This window comes from Sordaria macrospora, chromosome 7 (assembly GCF_033870435.1).
Source record: "Sordaria macrospora chromosome 7, complete sequence".
NCBI lineage: Eukaryota > Fungi > Ascomycota > Sordariomycetes > Sordariales > Sordariaceae > Sordaria > Sordaria macrospora.
Genome location: NC_089377.1, coordinates 81,004 through 97,165, shown reverse-complemented (window position 1 = coordinate 97,165; position 16,162 = coordinate 81,004). Strand labels below are relative to the sequence as shown.

Sequence of the window (16,162 nt, the reverse complement as noted above, 5' to 3'; positions counted from 1 at the left end):
ATCAAGTTCGCACACGTTTTTACGAAGAAGGGTACTTTTCTCCTTGATCCCACTACACACACACACATAACCAATATTAGCATTAGCATCATCTTCCTTCAACCTCCCCCACACCCAAATCACAAACCAAAAAGAAAAAAAAAAAAAACTAAAAAAACTTACATGCTCAACAATACACCCTCCCTCCCACCTAAACCGATCCACAACCTCACCAATCCCTCCGGCGCGATAATTGACCCAGCTCATAACGGGACTCTGCTCACTTTTGATGGTCGACCGCAGATAGGTGTGCGAAGTCTGTTGCCAGATCGGGGAGAGGATGGACCAGGCGGATGCTGCGCCGTTTTTGGCTAGGGGGTTGTGGTTCTTTTTTCGTTTTTTTGGTTATGTTAGTTTTGTTTTTGTTTCTTTCTCAGGGGTTTGGATGGATGGATGGATGGCCGCCGGTCATGGAAGAGGTGACGGAGGCGAGGACAGCAAGAGGAGAACAAGGCCAGGGGTACGACAGAAGCGAAGCTAGGTTGACACGGAAGAGAAGCAACGAACAATATAATCCTCAGCGATATACTCAAAAGCCTTTGTGATATTCTTCTTGCCACCTTGCGCGCCGACAAAGGCTTGGACGAAAGTATTGAATCGCGCTGCCGTCTCGTTGGCAGTGGGTGCTGGATCGAGGACTCGCTTGCATGGAGGAGGAGCTGTTGCACGCTCGAGGAGGAGGGAAGAAGGGATGGTGTCTGTGATGGGGGCGGCGAGAGTTGGCTGGATAGCCACAGCGAAAAAGGCGGAGATGATGGTGAAGGGACGCATGATGGATACAAGAGAACGGAACGAGCGCTGGCGATGAATGAGGCGGTAGAAGTTGCAGACTGGTGATGATTGCAAGGAATCAATGGAAGCAGTGAGCGGACTCGGACAAAGAAGGGGACGAGACCTGAAGATATGTAAGGGACAGCAGTGGGGATGGCAAAGCCAAGTACTTGGCCCAATATAAACACAATGCATCAACAGTCGCGGCTGAAACGGAAGACGGCACTTGTCTGTCCGTATGTCGCAAGTCAAGGGGATAATTGAAATCTTCACGGCACAAGTTAAGCATGGATGGGTGGTCTTAATGACAATCAGTTATGGCTCGGGGGTTAGATCTGTCCCACGAGACACATTTTGGTTCCCAGGCCCTGCCTGTCTAACAGATGGAGGTGGAATACACAAAGCTGATTAATCTTTCCGACTACTCAACCCAGACAACAGCACTGAGGCCATCCTCCTCGCCAGCCCTGCCCTTGTTACCAACCTGCAAGTTCGCAACCAAGTTCCCAAGCTTGCCAGTCGCAGGGTCCCTAGACACAATAGCCACGTTGGAGGACGTCTGCCCACCAAAGGCAACCAAGGTGCCGTCCTTGTTGATCTCAAAGGTACGAGGATAGTACGAGTACGAGTTGGCGGCTTCCTTCCAGGCGAGAGCACCAGTCTGGGCATCAATGGTGTAGACGGCAATCGAGTCTTGGTTGGAACCGAAGGTCTGATCCGCGCGGTTGGAAGCGTACAGGAAGTTGCCAGCTACGCGAATTTCGGCAGCCTTGGTAGTCGGGCCACCCTTCTTGCCAGGAGCATAGGTGGAAAGGGTTTGCGCTCTGCTGAGGGCAAGGCAGCCGTTGGAGTCGGTGGGGTACACCACGTTCCAGGAGGAAACCGAGTTGCCGAGCTCGTTGAGGGTGTACAGGCGGAGGACGCCGTCAGCGGATTTCCACCACTTGGCGTGACGCGGGCCGTCACCGGGCGAGGCTTGACCAGCCGGGCATGAGGTCAAGCGGCCGGTGCTGGCGTCGATCTTGAAGATGCGGACAAGGTCGGCACCGAGGTCGGGAACGAGCATAAACTTTCCTGTGGGGTCAAGCTGTGTCTCGTGGGGATGGGGAACATCCTGTCGTGAGTTCGGCCCACGTTGTGACATGGTGAACTTTTCGAGCTGAACCTGGCCTTGTCCGAGGGGAAGCTTGTACGTGGTGATGGTTGACGGGGAGCTGTGGGATAGCGGTTAGAGGGGAAAGTCTTGTCGAGGAGAACAGGACACTTACTACTGGGCCGTGGCAATGAAGCCCTTTCCATCAGATCCTCCGTACACCTTGCCGTGGACCGTGTTCCCACTGGTCCGGGTCTGGCCAGACTGACTAAGGCGTCCATCGCTTCCAACATTGTACTGCGTGATGACACCACTTCCAGTCCAAGACTCGTCGAAGCAGTAGGCAGTCTTGGTGTCGTTGTAATATTCCAGCCAAGCAGGAGTTGTGCCACAGCCACCAGTCTGCGAGGCAATGGAAAGTTTGCCGGTGGTGCCACTAGTGGTCAAGGAGAGGGTGTAGACCTGTCCGCTGAAATGGGAAACCAGCAAGTTGGCGCCCAAGACGGACGGGGCCAGGGTGAGGCCGACCAGCAAGTTGGATAATAGATGAACCATGTTGATAGCGACGACGAGAGAGTAGAGCTGAGGAGTGCTGATTTGGACATGATGGTAACGACTTTGATGACGCCCTTTTGTACTTGTTCGTTATGGGTCACGAACCCAGCGCGAAGGGTCGTCCATGGTGGTTTGACAGGCTGACTTTAGCCGGAATACACCACGATCTTGATGCTGTAGATCATGTCCGAGTTGTATACAATGCCAGGCTAGGATCGGAGAGGAATTGCGGCTGGCGATTGGAACGTTTCTTGGAGGATGCCGGCTTGGGAGCACGGGGTAAAGTCGACGGCCAAACGCAGGCGGGACAGGGTGACATGGTGTGTTATAGCCGGAGGTAGACGGCGATGTCCAAATGGAGGAAACGGCACCGATCCGGGATGTCGGCAGCAAACAGGCGGGAGTTTTAGCCCACAAAATGGCATCCTGTCGAGAACTTGTCAATATCCGGGAGAAAGAAAGGTATGGGAGAAATGTGAAGGGCCGTGAAAGGGACGTACTTTACTCGAGACTAGTCAATGCCATTGTGGGACAGTTGCGTTGTGGTGTTGTCGACTCATTGTCGTGTGTCATGGACCCGGGCGAGATGTTGCGAAGAGTCGAGCAAGAATCGGATGCGACAGTAGACAACAATCGCTTGTGTGTTCGGTTGCCATCATTGCGCGAACCGGATGTGACGAGGTTGAGACATGCCCATGTCGCTGTGGGATCTAGGGTCCGTTAAGGTAAAGTCGAGGAGGGATGAAATCAAGGTTCGTTGTGCCGGATGCCAGATTGGATCTAGCATTGACAAGGCGGGACTTTATCATTTCGAAGTTGTTTCGTCGCAAAATGCGTTTAGCAGTTGTCAGGATGATCATCGGCCCTGCAGGGGATCTTTCCAGCAGAGTTACCCCGCCCTCCTGTCATCCACAGAGCATCCGGATGCAGCCTGGCCCCGTCGCTGCCCGTTGATCTTATCTTATCGCAGTGACACAACGGTCATGACGTCATGTCTTCAGGTACCATCTGCGTCCTCTCGTCTCCTTGTTGTTTCTGCCCAGCCATCGCAGAACCGTTCACCTTGCAACAAATTCTCTTTTCTTTAATACAAACCATAAATGCAATCGAACTAGTTACCTTTACTTCACGCGATAACATCCCCCACCTACAAACCGCATCCAACACATCCAACCACCCACCATGTCCGACATCCTCGAAAACATCAAAGAAGCCCTCAATCCCAAAGAGCGCGAACAAGCCACCATCCCCGACTACGACCCACACAAGCGCGGTCCCTATCCCGACCCCGACAACAACGAAGCCTCGACCATCGTCAACCCAGCGACCGATACCTCACAACAAGTGTCTCCTCCAAAGGGCGATGTGCCCGACGCCAAGGCGGCAACGTCAACGCAGGAGTCACGCAAGGTGGCATCCGGGGTGGGTTTCAATGCTCCCAAGGGAACTTATGGTCCTCATGGCTCGCGCGTTGCTAACTTTTTGGATCCGAGGGTGGATTCAGACCGCGACGGACGGCCGAAACATGGGTTGAGTGAGATTGGGCCTGTTGCTTCGAGGGTGGTGAAGGATTGAATGGTGGTTGAGCAAGGCCCGAAACGATGCGGGAAGGGGCAGCAGTGAGTACGGCAGGAGTAACAAAGGGTTCGAGGCGGATCGATGTTGATACCGGTGGAGAAGGGAGAAGGAAACAAGTCTACGGCCAGGAAGAGGTGGATGGGTTGGAAGGGATGCTAGTGGTTGTGAATATACCCAGACAGAGAGAGATGCTGCCAGGAAACGGGTCTGTGGCTACGATGTTGTCGCGATACCACAGAATGGACAAGTTAGCAAATGCTGGAGAAGCACCAAAATCTATGGATTAATGTTGACCTGGAATCCAATCGAGGAATGTTCTTCATGGGCGTTGCTGCGCAGACATTCCCACCCGTAGACCTCGCAGGCAGTATGCATCATGTATCGCCTGACATCTTTACAGGTACGTAATGCAGACTGCACGTCTTCAGCGAGGGGTCCATCACGACATGTGGTTAAATTGATGTCTTTCCTAATATCCACTTGCGATATTATCTTTGCTTCCACGCCTTCGTATATTCGTTATCAGACATTACTTGTATATTATGCCAACATGGCAGAAATCATTCGTTGAAGATCATGATGCTAGACAAGAAAAAACCGTCTTTCCAAGGACCAATATGTCCAAGGCTCTATGTCATGGCTGGTTTGATCCACCAGCTCCAGTGTATTGTACTCCCAAACGCCGTTTTCCACACCCAAGGTACGCTTTTCCTTCACCTCTTTTTTGCCTTCCCTTTGGACGCTCGCTCAAAGCGGCTTATCGAGAATCTGATCCCCCTCCAACACCTTGTTCCTATAATCCACCACCGCATTCGTCGCCGAATCACCTCCCTTAAAGGCCGATTGCAGCAACAGCGGCAGCATCGCATTCATGACGTTGTCATTAAGCTCCCTCTTGGTCATCTCCTTATTGCCCCAATAATGCCTGACCAGCTGCCCGGAGCAGCCCAGGTGTTTCTTCTCCGGTATCCCGTTCGCCTCGTCACACGGCAGAACCCTCAACATGCTCTTGCCCGGCTCCTCCTCGATAGTCAGCCCGTCCAAGAAGTCGTACCTGACATGGGAGCTAAAGCCCGCCTGCTCATGGAAAATCACGTCCTTCCACCTCGCACAGCCCTTGTATCTCGTCTCGTTGGGACACTCAGCCCAGTCCTTGAACATCCGCTGCGTGTTCTCCGACGCCTGCGCAATGATGAAGCCCGTGTTGACATTCAAGTTCCCCCTCAAGTCGCGATTGACTTCGGCGTCCGGATCCTGCGCCATCGCCACCATCACCTGCTCGTCGATCTTCCAGTAGTTGAGCATCCACTCCAGCGGCAGCTCGGGGCTGGGAAACACGGCGTCGTAGTCCAGCATCACCACGATGTCGTATTGCTTGAGCAGCTCCTGCGTGAAAATCACCTTGGTCCAGTGCGGCGCCCGGTCCTTGTATGTCGGCGCTTGCACGAACTTGTACGTGTACCCGTGGATCAAAGCGTACAGGTAGTGCGAGAGAAAGCCGGCGGAACCAGGGCGCAGGGCGTCCCAGGTTGGGAAGGAGGAGGCGAAGATGGCGCCGTCTTCGGTGTGCGGGCGCGTGTCGACGTCGAGAATGCAAATGCGCTTGCCGAGCGATTGGTGGTGGACCAGCTCCGAGGCGGGAGGCAGGCGTTTGACGGTGCCGTCGCGGGCGGTGAATGTGGGAGCTGTGATGGGAACGACGAGGGGCGCGTAGAGGGCCTGGACGATGGAGGAGAGGTTGTCGAGCGGGCCATTGGTGGAGTTGGCGGCACAGTCGCCGTGGAAGGGGTTGTCGATGGTTGAGGATGGGTTGGTGGTAATGACTACCTTTGGCCTGCCAGAGGAAACAATGGATTAGCGATGGTCAAGTGGCGGGGCTAGGTATGATGGAGGACGGGGTACTCACAGGGTCGAGCGAACGGACTCATTGAAGAGGCCGGTGAGAAGGGCCAGAGTAACAAAGACGACAGGGAGGAGGATGAGGAGGCGCCGGGCAGGCTGGGAGAAGGTAGGTAGGACCGACATGCGAGCGACGGCCCGCTGAGGCGGTGGGTGGTCCTTGACAGCTGAGTCCAAGAAAGAAGAGAAGATGAAGGCCGAATCAGGTATCGCAAACCCGACCAAGGACTGGATGGTTGCGCGACAACGACACGACCGGGGAGAAGTGTTGTCAAAGAGTTTTGGTGATCCGAGCTGTCAGAAAATCAAATGCGCCGCACGAGGAACGAGGCGCAAATCGGTTATCGAGGACGTCAGAGCGAGCTGAAGATCGTGGGGGTGGCGCGCCACTCGACTGGACAATCGCGTGTGCCCAAAAAGGGAATGTTGGAACCGAATTATTGTGGAAGGACTGGCATGGAGAGCGAATGAGCGGGCTGTCGCAAGAAGAAAAGAAGTCGTCCAGCGTGACAAGGTCGCGTTGCGAGAAGAGAAAAGGGGAATAGATGGAAGGGAGGGAGAAAGTATCGTGAAGTGGTGGCCGCCGAGGGAAGTGGGAAAGCCTGTCGTTCGTGAATGGGAGAACCAACCAACCAACAAGACTATGCTGCTTTCAGCTTGGCCGCGCCGTGCTACCCGCGATTAGGCTCTGTTGGTTGAAATTTGAGAATGGAAGAGAGAGAGAGCGGGAGGCAAAGCGAGTGAATGGATAATGCCGATCCACTGGCCTGGTCTCCCTGGTGAAACTGTCTCGTCCGACGTCAACTCAGAGAGGAGGATGGTTCACGATGCGGGTGTTTGCATTGGCCCTGTTGTCTGTGTCTGGCCCTTTCAAAACATGCAATTTTCCCTTCAGTCCGCTTGTCAAACTTGAGTTCTGAATCCCGTCACTGCAGAGTCTCAACCTCAGACTCTGTACCGCCGAAAGGGCCCTGGCCTACTAGCAACCAACACTTTCCAGCGGTTCGCTCTGGATTTTCAATGGCAATGGGGACAAGAAGCAATCGGTCTAGCCTCTTAAAGTATAGTAAGAACGGTGGAGAATGGCGGATGGACCCTTTTCTGATCGCGGACATCAAACACATTCCGCCAATCTCACAAGGATCCATCCATGATCCGAGTGATTGACGAATTGATTGTTCTGCGACAGCATGCTCCACGATGGCTTCACGGCTTGTTGAAACTCCAAAAACTTGAAAGAGCCCAAAATCTCACTGATGGAGCATCTTGGCATCTCGGCCTTTTAGCTCGGCATCAGGCAGCCGCCATCATTACATACCTATTTGGTTGCCCCTTTTCTTCGTTTCCAGTGTGGAATGTCACGTCTAGATGAACAAGCGCACGGTGCAACGAAATGTTGTCTTGCTGTCGTGCTTGAACAGACAGATTGAAAATGCACCGAGAGGTTTGTTATAAAAGACATGCAAAACTGAGCCCTGCACTAACAGTTTCCCCCAATCCCGGCGTCAATCGGGGTATCGCTCGTCAAATTTCACCGACCAACCTCAACGGGAGACGGGACAGGGGCCGTCATGTCCTTATCAGTCCTTATCAGTATGGCCGTCCTCCTCTAACCCCTGCAGCACTTTGGCCGCGCTCCTCGGATCCTCCCGAAGGAACGAGCTGTCAGTCGGAGTCCGTCCAATCTTGTTCGTCTCAATTTCCGCGCATCGGATCGAATTGAAAGACAAGGACACCCGACCCAGCTTTTCCCCCCATCATCACCACCAATTGCCCCCACGCCTCTTGAGTACACTAATTGCCATCTTCCGACCTCTCTCGGGTATTGACATGCGTTTGCCAGTCAGCGACACCATTTCGATGCGGATTTATGACCGACGAGCTCTAGGGCTCCGACTTTGTTGCAAAGGTATGTGCCGGGTGCCGACCGTTGGACATTGGGAGCCAAGACATCACTGTTCTTCCTGTGTCGTTGTTTTTGCGTTTCCATTCCCCAGACGTCCAGTCTCTACATATCTACAGCTCAACAGGCGCTAAAAGCTGCGGGTAGTGTGTTAGTGCATTTCGCGGGCTGGACCTATACAAAACCCCGCACGCACTACCCAAATCATAACGCACGGCCCGAAAGTGCACTTTTTGCACGCAAAATAATTGTTAGCACTAACTGAATTTCGCGCTTTTCATGTAAGTGCATCGCCGTTCTCCCGTTCTCCCTTTTCGCGTTCTTTATCGTGAACCAACACCGTAACAACACCGCAGGATCGCCTTTCATCCACCACGGAAGGGCCTCCCCGAACACTAGTGGTCCCAAGGCAAAGATCACCAACTTTTGCTTCTTCCATTCTCCCGCCACGCAATACACTGTACAAGAATTCAGACTAACTCTGACAACCCTCGAACCTTCAGGTACCTCTTAACTTCTCATTCACGACCCCCATTTGCCGCCGTACATACGTATTTCGTTCCGATGCCACCGTTCCCAGAGGCCGCGGTCAGCAACGCCTACACAGTGCGCTAGCCAGCAAAGAGGCACGCACCGGTCACAGGGCATGGGGTGTCTGCCTGTGCGCTTAGGTTCTGGTGCCGTTTATTTTGCAGCCTATGCCCTATCGTTCCAATCGCCTTTTTCCGTGCTGTCCTGCTGTAAGCCTGTCGACCTGTCAAATCACATTCCGTTGCACAACTGGGCTGGGAGTGATACAAATAACGGTCTAAAACCATTGGCTGGCTCGCATTGACCTCCAGTCATCTTCGACCTTCCATCAACCGTCGAACAGGGGTTGGTGAAGGAGATCACGCGGCCGAGATAGAATCCCCGCGCCCCCAAGGACCCCTAAGGGCAAGGACAGACAGATTGGACAATGGACCGGTTTACATGTTGCTAGGTGCGTCGTCTTGATATCGGGTACGTTTCCACCTTCATCATGGACGGAGCAATGCCTACGGTCCAGGGGGCTGGGAAACGGTGACTTACCGCCTACCACAGCACGTTACCTACCGATGAGCTGGGGTGCCAGGCCGCTACCCACCGTTTGTGACTTTTCCACAAAACCAGGGGCAGCCAAAGCGCAGGAAAAGCGAAGCAGAAAAGAACTTTTCAGCCCCTGGTTGATTGTCGCTTGCCAAGGCCTTCCAGTGCTTCAAGTTGCCTTCTGGGCCCGAGTCCAGAGTCCCAGCCCGCCCACAGACGAGACATGGATGCCACCGCCCTTGTCACACCTGTCACTTCTGTCAGATATTGATTCCCCCCCGTCATTATGACATGTTCTGCCTTGTTTCTTTCCCACTCACTTCCCGTACAGCTCATCCGGTCGCCTCGCCCTTGGGGTGTGATGATGCCTCGGATTGGAAAAGTAGGTAGGGTGTCGGAGGTGTCGCCATCTGTGCGACCTCTCGCTCGTCATCAGAAATGACGGCAGTTTGGGGGAAGCACGGGAGCCGACGGAGCCCGCGAGGCAACAATATGATGTTACTACACAGAGGGTAAAACGGGGTCAGTGAGAGATTAACCAAGGGCCGAGGAAGTCGGTTTTGTCGATTTATCCTGATCAGAAGCTATGGAAGAACCCATGGCTACAATCTGAACTGTACTACACCTACCTTCCTCTTCCGTATCACCGCCATTATTGCCGTCTTGAACTCTGGCCTTGTCGTCGTCATCATCACCATAGACCAACAGCGGCAGCCATGTACTCGTCGTCGACCACAGCCGCGTCTGAACGGAGCCGTCGCTCAAGCCTCGATTCCACCGTTGTTGACTTCTCTCCATACCTGGACACCGAGTCTGATCCCCTATTACGATTACCCAAACCATTTGACCACCACGACTATCATGATTATCATCCACATGGACCGTACCACTCCATCGCTACCGCCAACCCCTCCTCGCCCTCCCTTGTCTCCATCAGCCACCCGTCCCAATCCCAGCCCTTGTCCCTCCAGCTCAGACAGAGAATCAACCGCAAAACAGACCTCCTCCTTCTCCCCCTCCTCTCAATCCTCTACCTCTTCAATGGCCTCGACCGCGGAAACGTCGGAAACGCTCAGACTCAGGGGTTCACAGCGGATATCGGTTGCGAGCCGGCCGATCTGAACCTGGCCATCTCGGCGTTTTGGGTCATGTTTGTTGCTTGTCAGCCCGTATCGGCTGCCTTTGGGAGGAGATGGGGAGGGAGAGTGTGGATTGTTGGAATCATGGTAGGTTCATTGTTTTGATATGTGATACAATCTGTGTGATGTTTAAGACCGCCAAAGGACTGGCTCAAGTGAGGTTCGGGTAGAAAGCCAAAGTTACCTACCGCGGATGCATCCGTGGAACTGGTGGCTCTACATCGTCTTTTTTTTTTTTTTTTTTTGAACGGTCCGGACCCTAAAACTTCACGGATGAAAGGAACAACTTGACTAATACGTAATTTGTCTGTTTTTGTACAACCGTAGCTCGGCTGGGGAGCATTGACACTGTCTCAGGCCTTTATCAAGGGAAGAGGTGAGTTGACTACAGGACTGTTATTCATACTTCATACTGTAGTCCTGCACGGCAGTTTGTTCATCGAACTGCATCTCATCACGTTGTGGAATCTTTTGGTCTCCTTCCTTTCCCAACCTCCAGACAAGTCCAGTCAACTGCTCTGCTCTACACATACCTCTCTCGTCTCTACCCATATACACAGTTCACAAAGCTAACATAACTCGATAACCACCATAATAGTCTCTCTCATAACCACCCGCCTCCTCGTCGGCGCCTTCGAAGCAGGCTTCTACCCCACGGCTCTCGCCTACTTGACGGCTTTTTACCCCCCGTTTGACCTTGCTGTGCGCATTGCGCTGTTTTACGGACAATATGCCGTGGCAGGGGCGTTTTCTGGGGCTATAGGTATGTGTATCTTTGTGAACTCTCGTATGTTAGGAGTGGTGATGGTTGTGGTGAATTGGTGTCTCAGTCCACCGAGTCCAGTCCCGGCAAGCAGTGAGCAGACAGACCCTGATGGACGTGGACTGGCGTGGACATGCATCCATGGCTCCATTCATATCCCCGGCCACGGCCACGGCCCATGACCATTCATGAGCCAAACCAAACAACACCCGTACCATTCATGCATGCACCACACTCACAGTACGAATAATTCTTCACCCTGGGAAGAGCTAGCTCGGCTAACCGTCACTGGACTATGACACTAGCCTATGTCATATTCCGGATAGAGCACCCGACGCTTAAGAGCTGGCAGCTCCTGTTCCTCATCGAAGGTGGTGCGACATGTCTTGTCGCACTGTTTGCTTGGGCGTGGTTGCCCGAGGGGCCGGAGAGTGCTTGGTTTTTGACGGAAGAAGAGAGAAGGGTATTTAGGAGACGTCGTCGGGTCGTGGACCGAACGACAGGTAAAGGATGGACAACGGAAAGTGATGATGAAGGAATGAACGGGAGGTACCATGGCGAAGAAGATACCGAGATTCAGCGGATGGTAGTAACAGTCCCATCCGCTGAAGATGTTGAAGAAGAAGAAGAAGAAGAAGAAGAAGAAGCATCCGGACGTCTGGTAACATGGCGAGAAATCGTCCAAGTCGTCCGAGACTGGAAGCTCTGGTTGCTTCTCTTCTGCAACATCTGCGCCAGCGTTCCCAGCACCGCATTCTCGGTATTCCTGCCTTTGGTAGTAGAGGATATGGGATTTTCCTCTCTACAAGCTAACCTGGTTCGTTTTTTTTCCTCCATCATCATCTTCCCATACTCACCCCACCTCGGTACGTTATATATGTCCATCAGCTAACACTCACCTACCGTCACCTAAAAAGATGTCAGTCCCCCCCTTCATCTTCGGCGCCTTAGGCGTCTACCTCTTCGCCCTCTCCTCCGATCGTCGTCGAGAGCGCGGGTATCACATCATAGCCGGCCTGGCCATTTCCGCTGTCGGGTTGGCAGGTATTCTTTTTCTGACCAGTTCCACTTCCACTTCGCCGACAGGCAAATACCAGTACGTGGCTTTGTGCGTTCTTCTCTTTGGGAGCTACGTGCCCCCGCCTCTGACGGCTGCTTGGATATCGAATAACACGCACGGAGACCCGAATAAGGGGGCGTTGGTGCTGGGGATTAATGGGTGGGGAAACCTGGCGGGGGTTATTGGGAGTTGGGTTTTTAGGGTTGGTGATGGTGAGCGTGGTGGTGACCAAGGGAAAGGAAAGGGAGATGGGCATGGAGATGGGGATATGTATAGAAAGCCTTTGTTGATTACGCTTGGGTTTGTGGGGATGGCGATTATAGGGTTTTGGGTGTATACGGAGGTTTTGAGGTGGGAGGATAATAAGGAGAAGACAGCGGATGAGGATGAGGCTGAAGTTGAAGCTGGGAAGATGGTGGAGGAGAGCAGCAGGATAACGGATGATGAGAGAAAGCCATGTTCTAGGGATGGTAGCTTGTAAGTCAAGGGTAGTAAAAACGGTGGACAGTGGTGGGTATGTAGCTCCGTATGTCATTGTCGGGTACCTCGTCCTCAAGCTTCAGCAACAGATTGGGTATCAACGATCGCAGTCGTTAATGCAAGGACCAGGGAGTAAGGTGTAGTGTTGGTCCATGGTGGGTTTCTGTCTCGTGGATCTTCCTGACCGAATTCTCGAATCCTGGATTTCTAGACTTGGATGTGAATTGTGAATTGTGAATCAACGTCGTGTGGATGGATGGATGGATGGATGGCTTGGTCCCAAAATCCCAGGCAATGCTACGCGGCCAGCCCCCCACTTTGGCACACACTCCAACACATTCCGAATGTTGCATCCCAGCGTCGTCGTCGTTTGTTCTGTTCTGGCTCGCGCATCAGGTACAATGGACCCGACCTCTGAGACTTCCATGGTAGGTAAGGTAGGTAAGGTAGACACTGTAGAGAGGCACACCGCCCGTCCCAGGGCCTATCGTGCTCTTGATGGGTGGTGAAAGGGCGGAGGATTGCCATGCCACTGTGCTCTCCATGGCTACGCTACCATGCCATTGACAAACACTTGGACGGGTCTTGACAGGGTTGTTGTCTTGGGTTGCTGTGGAAGGTAACGAAGGTACAGTATCCTCTTTGACCACGGGGCACCCATGTCTTTCCCATACTTTGTTGTCCCTGTCACTATCTGTCGTTGTTGAGCCCGGGTCTATGGTACCTACATAGACCATAGCAGCTCTGGAAGCCGTTCAACCCCTGCTAGGTAAAGATATGCTGATGCTTGCTGTGCTGATTTCGAGCCATGACCTTTTCCACGAGTGAAAGTCCAATCATCCCTACGGATGGTGTGCTCGCACTGCCCTGTGCCTGGTCAACCAAACACCTTCCATGTCACTGTCTTGTCACTGGGCACTCCCAGTCCCGGTCACTGCCTGGGGTGGACTGGTTGTCAGCATGGATGATACCTATGGATGGACGACAACGCCGCCGTTCGGTTTGTCGGTTGGAAGCTTCCCATTCACCTTGAATTTGGCACAGGCTGATCTAACCCTTCTGGGGCTAGCTTCCTTCGCCGGTCTCGCGGCTGCGCTTGTCACGGACCACGGTAGGTCACGGTCGGCGGCCAGAAGCAGTTGAGTGGCTCCAGCTCCTGGTCCATCCTTTCCCCAATCCAATCCAATCGAACAACAAAATGTTTCCCCTCCATCCTTTCATTCTTTTTTTTCTCTTAGCTCACCTTCACCACGTTTGAAGATGAAAGAGCGATTGTCGAGTGAGTGACAAGTAACTTGTCATGATTTTTCCCCGATTGTATCGTGTCATTGATGGACACAAAAGAGTCGACTTGACGGCAAGCAAGCAAGCACCCAGACAAGCAAGCAACCTCGAAGCAAGGTAAGCAATGAAAGCTGCCATGATGACCATTATTTTATGACCAAACATGGGGTCAACGGGGGTTTGCTTTTTTGGAGACCGACATGGACAACGGAGAGCACAGGAGTCGGGAAGCAATCGGGTATCAGCCCATTGGGTGCTTTTCGCCCATTCCCCGGTGCCGTCGGGACAAATGGTGCATTTCGGTGAAGGCTGATGCATGAGATTGAACCGGCAAGAGCAGGAAACAAGCAGGAAACAGCAGGAAAAGACCAGGCAAGAACAGGCTGCGAGGACCGAGTTGTGGTAGCACAAGGAGCCAATATCAAGCCCCGGGGGCCTGTTCTGTCCCTTGTTTCCTGAACTTGAAGACACAATCTAACCCTGGTTTGCTTGTTAGTCTGGTACAAAAAGACGCCCGTTTCTATCCTCGAGCCACTGGGAGAGGACGGACAGGTACTGGAAGGACGGCCTTCTTATATCTTTTAGCCTTTCGGAAAGAAGCATCAAGGGGCTTTTTGTAGCGTTTCTACCCTGGTCACATTGTCAGTTGCTTCAACGAAAACCTGAAGGAGGCCAATAAGGGCTCTGAAGCTCTTCTGTTTAACCCCGGTCCGAAGTTCCAAGCTAACAAACAAACCAGTCTTATATTGTAACACAATCCTCTTGTTCCAAGAACAAAAAAAGAAGCGAAAGAAGGAGGGAAGTCACGCGGGTTGGAGCCGATGATCTACCGATGAAGCCATGTCCTCAAGTGTAAAGAAAATCACCTTCCATTCCTCCTCCTCACGACGGGATCTGTGTGTGTGGAGTTGTGAACACGCTACCCCTCCGCGCCCACACTTCCATCTGAATGAATGCCCGCCCATTGCAGTACGGGCATCTGTGCCCCGTGGCCGGGCCTGTACCCAGTCGGGTCCAGTGGGAGGAAACAGTGGGCTCCTTCAGATGGAAAATGGGTCGGGTGCGCACGGACTCCTTTTCCGGATACAGTACCAAAGACACGCTCTAGGGCAGCGTGGACAGGTACCTCGAGAATGTTACTTGGGTTAGCGGGCAGTCTTCCCCCCCAGCCGCGTGCATGCCCTGAGCGCGTGCCCACCAAGCCCTGGCAGCCCCTGGTAAGCCCTCTCCAGGCCCCGGCAACGGACTTGCCTGCCACAATGCCTGCTACCACCGAGTACCTTTCCATTCATGAGAATCGAATATTCCCCTGTCTGTCGTTCCTTGAGGTTCCCATCCACTCCCCTCCGCACCACAGCACCAATCCCGGGCCTCGCACCACGCAATCCGAATCCGCCAAAAGCGCATGGAGTGGCCGGCGCGCGGTCGCGGGTACAAATCCACGGACGGGTACTGACACCGATGCCAGTGCGGAACCTCAACGTCGTCGTCGTTTTCGACTACCTCACCTCGTTGTTCACCTCTTTGTCACAGTACAGTACAGTACAGTACCTACCTTACAATTAGTACCTTGATCATCACTCAGCCGCCGTTTGTCACCGACTCCCCGCCTTCCTTTTCCTCTGTCGACGGCGGGACTTCCTCTTCCATGTGCAGTGGCCGCGGCGGCGTTGAGGGGACTCGACCTTGAAGTGAGTCCACCTCATCCATCCATCGACCGACGTTCTCGATTCGATTCCTCCACTTCTCCTTCCTCCGCCGGGCGGCTACACCTCACCTTGCTGCTTGCTGCTGCTTCCTCCTTCCTTGCCCCATTGTCCCGTTGTCCCGTTATCCCGTCTCCGTCGTTGCTGCCTGTTGTGGATGACGACCTAACCACTACTGAGTACCCCCCCCGTTTTCTCCTTCCCGCTTGCTTCTGCTGGAGTGAGGGAGAAGGGAAAGTGAGTGACTTGGACTTGCATTCACACTTGCCGTCTTTCGGTCTTGTCGTCTTTCCTCAGTCATCTTTTTCTTTACCTGACTCTCCCCTCCCCCCCCCCCCCCCCCCCCCCTCCCTTCTTTCCAATCTTCTTCTCTTCACTTCTTTCCTCCACTCCTTCTCTTCTTCGTTCTCTCTTTCCTCATACTTCATCTCGAGTCAGCTTCACCCAACTCACCACCCTCCTTCCTCCCCCCACGACACGACCTGACGCCCGTCTGGACGTGCCACCACCATCGCGACCACGGACCACACCGGTCGGTCAAGAGGGGGAGCCGTGCTGTCAGCGACGGAGTAGGTCCTCGGCTTTGTGTGCAGCAGTGGTCACTCACGCCTGTACACACCTCCATCGACATAACCTCGGCCTCACCTCACCTCACCTCACCTCACTCATATCGCTCATTGACTTGACGCCGGGCCGACACCAGACCGACACCGACACTCGCGCGAGATCTCACACCTCACTCACACACTCACTCACCTCACCTCACCTCACCTCACCTCACCTCACCTCACCTCACCTCACCCACCCCTTTGACAACTCACTCT

The 16,162-nt window shown here is 53.6% G+C and overlaps 5 protein-coding genes across 5 annotated transcripts; 2 read left to right on the top strand and 3 right to left on the bottom strand.

Moving 5' to 3' along the window:
* Window positions 1–19: 19 nt before the first annotated feature.
* SMAC4_07733 (uncharacterized protein) lies at window positions 20–810 on the bottom strand (the record flags this gene model as incomplete). Its single annotated transcript, XM_003346030.1, has 3 exons — window positions 20–52; window positions 163–366; window positions 547–810. 3 exons carry the CDS (start codon window positions 808–810, stop codon window positions 20–22), a joined length of 501 nt encoding a protein of 166 aa, XP_003346078.1.
* Window positions 811–1,131: 321 nt separating this feature from the next.
* On the bottom strand, window positions 1,132–3,321 carry SMAC4_07732 (uncharacterized protein). The gene is made up of 3 exons (XM_003346029.2): window positions 2,959–3,321; window positions 2,079–2,884; window positions 1,132–2,024 (listed from the first exon to the last, which is right to left on the bottom strand). The coding sequence occupies exons 2-3, from the start codon at window positions 2,456–2,458 to the stop codon at window positions 1,232–1,234; spliced, it is 1,173 nt and encodes a 390-aa protein (XP_003346077.1). The 5' UTR covers window positions 2,459–2,884; window positions 2,959–3,321; the 3' UTR covers window positions 1,132–1,231.
* A 164-nt stretch (window positions 3,322–3,485) lies between these two features.
* On the top strand, window positions 3,486–4,341 carry SMAC4_07731 (uncharacterized protein). Its single transcript, XM_024655910.2, has 2 exons — window positions 3,486–3,880; window positions 3,963–4,341. Exons 1-2 carry the CDS (start codon window positions 3,641–3,643, stop codon window positions 3,990–3,992), a joined length of 270 nt encoding a protein of 89 aa, XP_024510932.1. The 5' UTR covers window positions 3,486–3,640; the 3' UTR covers window positions 3,993–4,341.
* A 130-nt stretch (window positions 4,342–4,471) lies between these two features.
* On the bottom strand, window positions 4,472–6,663 carry SMAC4_07730 (uncharacterized protein). The gene is made up of 2 exons (XM_003346027.2): window positions 5,943–6,663; window positions 4,472–5,870 (listed from the first exon to the last, which is right to left on the bottom strand). Exons 1-2 carry the CDS (start codon window positions 6,059–6,061, stop codon window positions 4,784–4,786), a joined length of 1,206 nt encoding a protein of 401 aa, XP_003346075.1. The 5' UTR covers window positions 6,062–6,663; the 3' UTR covers window positions 4,472–4,783.
* Window positions 6,664–8,271: 1,608 nt separating this feature from the next.
* Window positions 8,272–13,166, top strand: SMAC4_07729 (uncharacterized protein). The gene is made up of 5 exons (XM_003346026.2): window positions 8,272–10,132; window positions 10,403–10,421; window positions 10,644–10,808; window positions 11,114–11,625; window positions 11,726–13,166. Exons 1-5 carry the CDS (start codon window positions 9,623–9,625, stop codon window positions 12,347–12,349), a joined length of 1,830 nt encoding a protein of 609 aa, XP_003346074.1. The 5' UTR covers window positions 8,272–9,622; the 3' UTR covers window positions 12,350–13,166.
* Window positions 13,167–16,162: the final 2,996 nt, after the last annotated feature.

What these genes read in the sequence shown, in the direction of transcription:
- SMAC4_07732 (XM_003346029.2), bottom strand. Translation starts at nt 2,458, where the DNA reads ATGGTTCATCTATTATCCAACTTGCTGGTCGGCCTCACCCTGGCCCCG. An exon ending in TTCATTGCCACGGCCCAGTA is followed by an intron (nt 2,025 to 2,078) that starts GTAAGTGTCCTG and finishes GCTATCCCACAG; the next exon opens with CTCCCCGTCAACCATCACCA.
- SMAC4_07731 (XM_024655910.2), top strand. Translation starts at nt 3,641, where the DNA reads ATGTCCGACATCCTCGAAAACATCAAAGAAGCCCTCAATCCCAAAGAG. An exon ending in CACGCAAGGTGGCATCCGGG is followed by an intron (nt 3,881 to 3,962) that starts GTGGGTTTCAAT and finishes GGGTGGATTCAG; the next exon opens with ACCGCGACGGACGGCCGAAA.
- SMAC4_07730 (XM_003346027.2), bottom strand. Translation starts at nt 6,061, where the DNA reads ATGTCGGTCCTACCTACCTTCTCCCAGCCTGCCCGGCGCCTCCTCATC. An exon ending in GAGTCCGTTCGCTCGACCCT is followed by an intron (nt 5,871 to 5,942) that starts GTGAGTACCCCG and finishes TTCCTCTGGCAG; the next exon opens with GCCAAAGGTAGTCATTACCA.
- SMAC4_07729 (XM_003346026.2), top strand. Translation starts at nt 9,623, where the DNA reads ATGTACTCGTCGTCGACCACAGCCGCGTCTGAACGGAGCCGTCGCTCA. An exon ending in GGCGTTTTCTGGGGCTATAG is followed by an intron (nt 10,809 to 11,113) that starts GTATGTGTATCT and finishes CTATGACACTAG; the next exon opens with CCTATGTCATATTCCGGATA. An exon ending in CCTCTCTACAAGCTAACCTG is followed by an intron (nt 11,626 to 11,725) that starts GTTCGTTTTTTT and finishes TCACCTAAAAAG; the next exon opens with ATGTCAGTCCCCCCCTTCAT.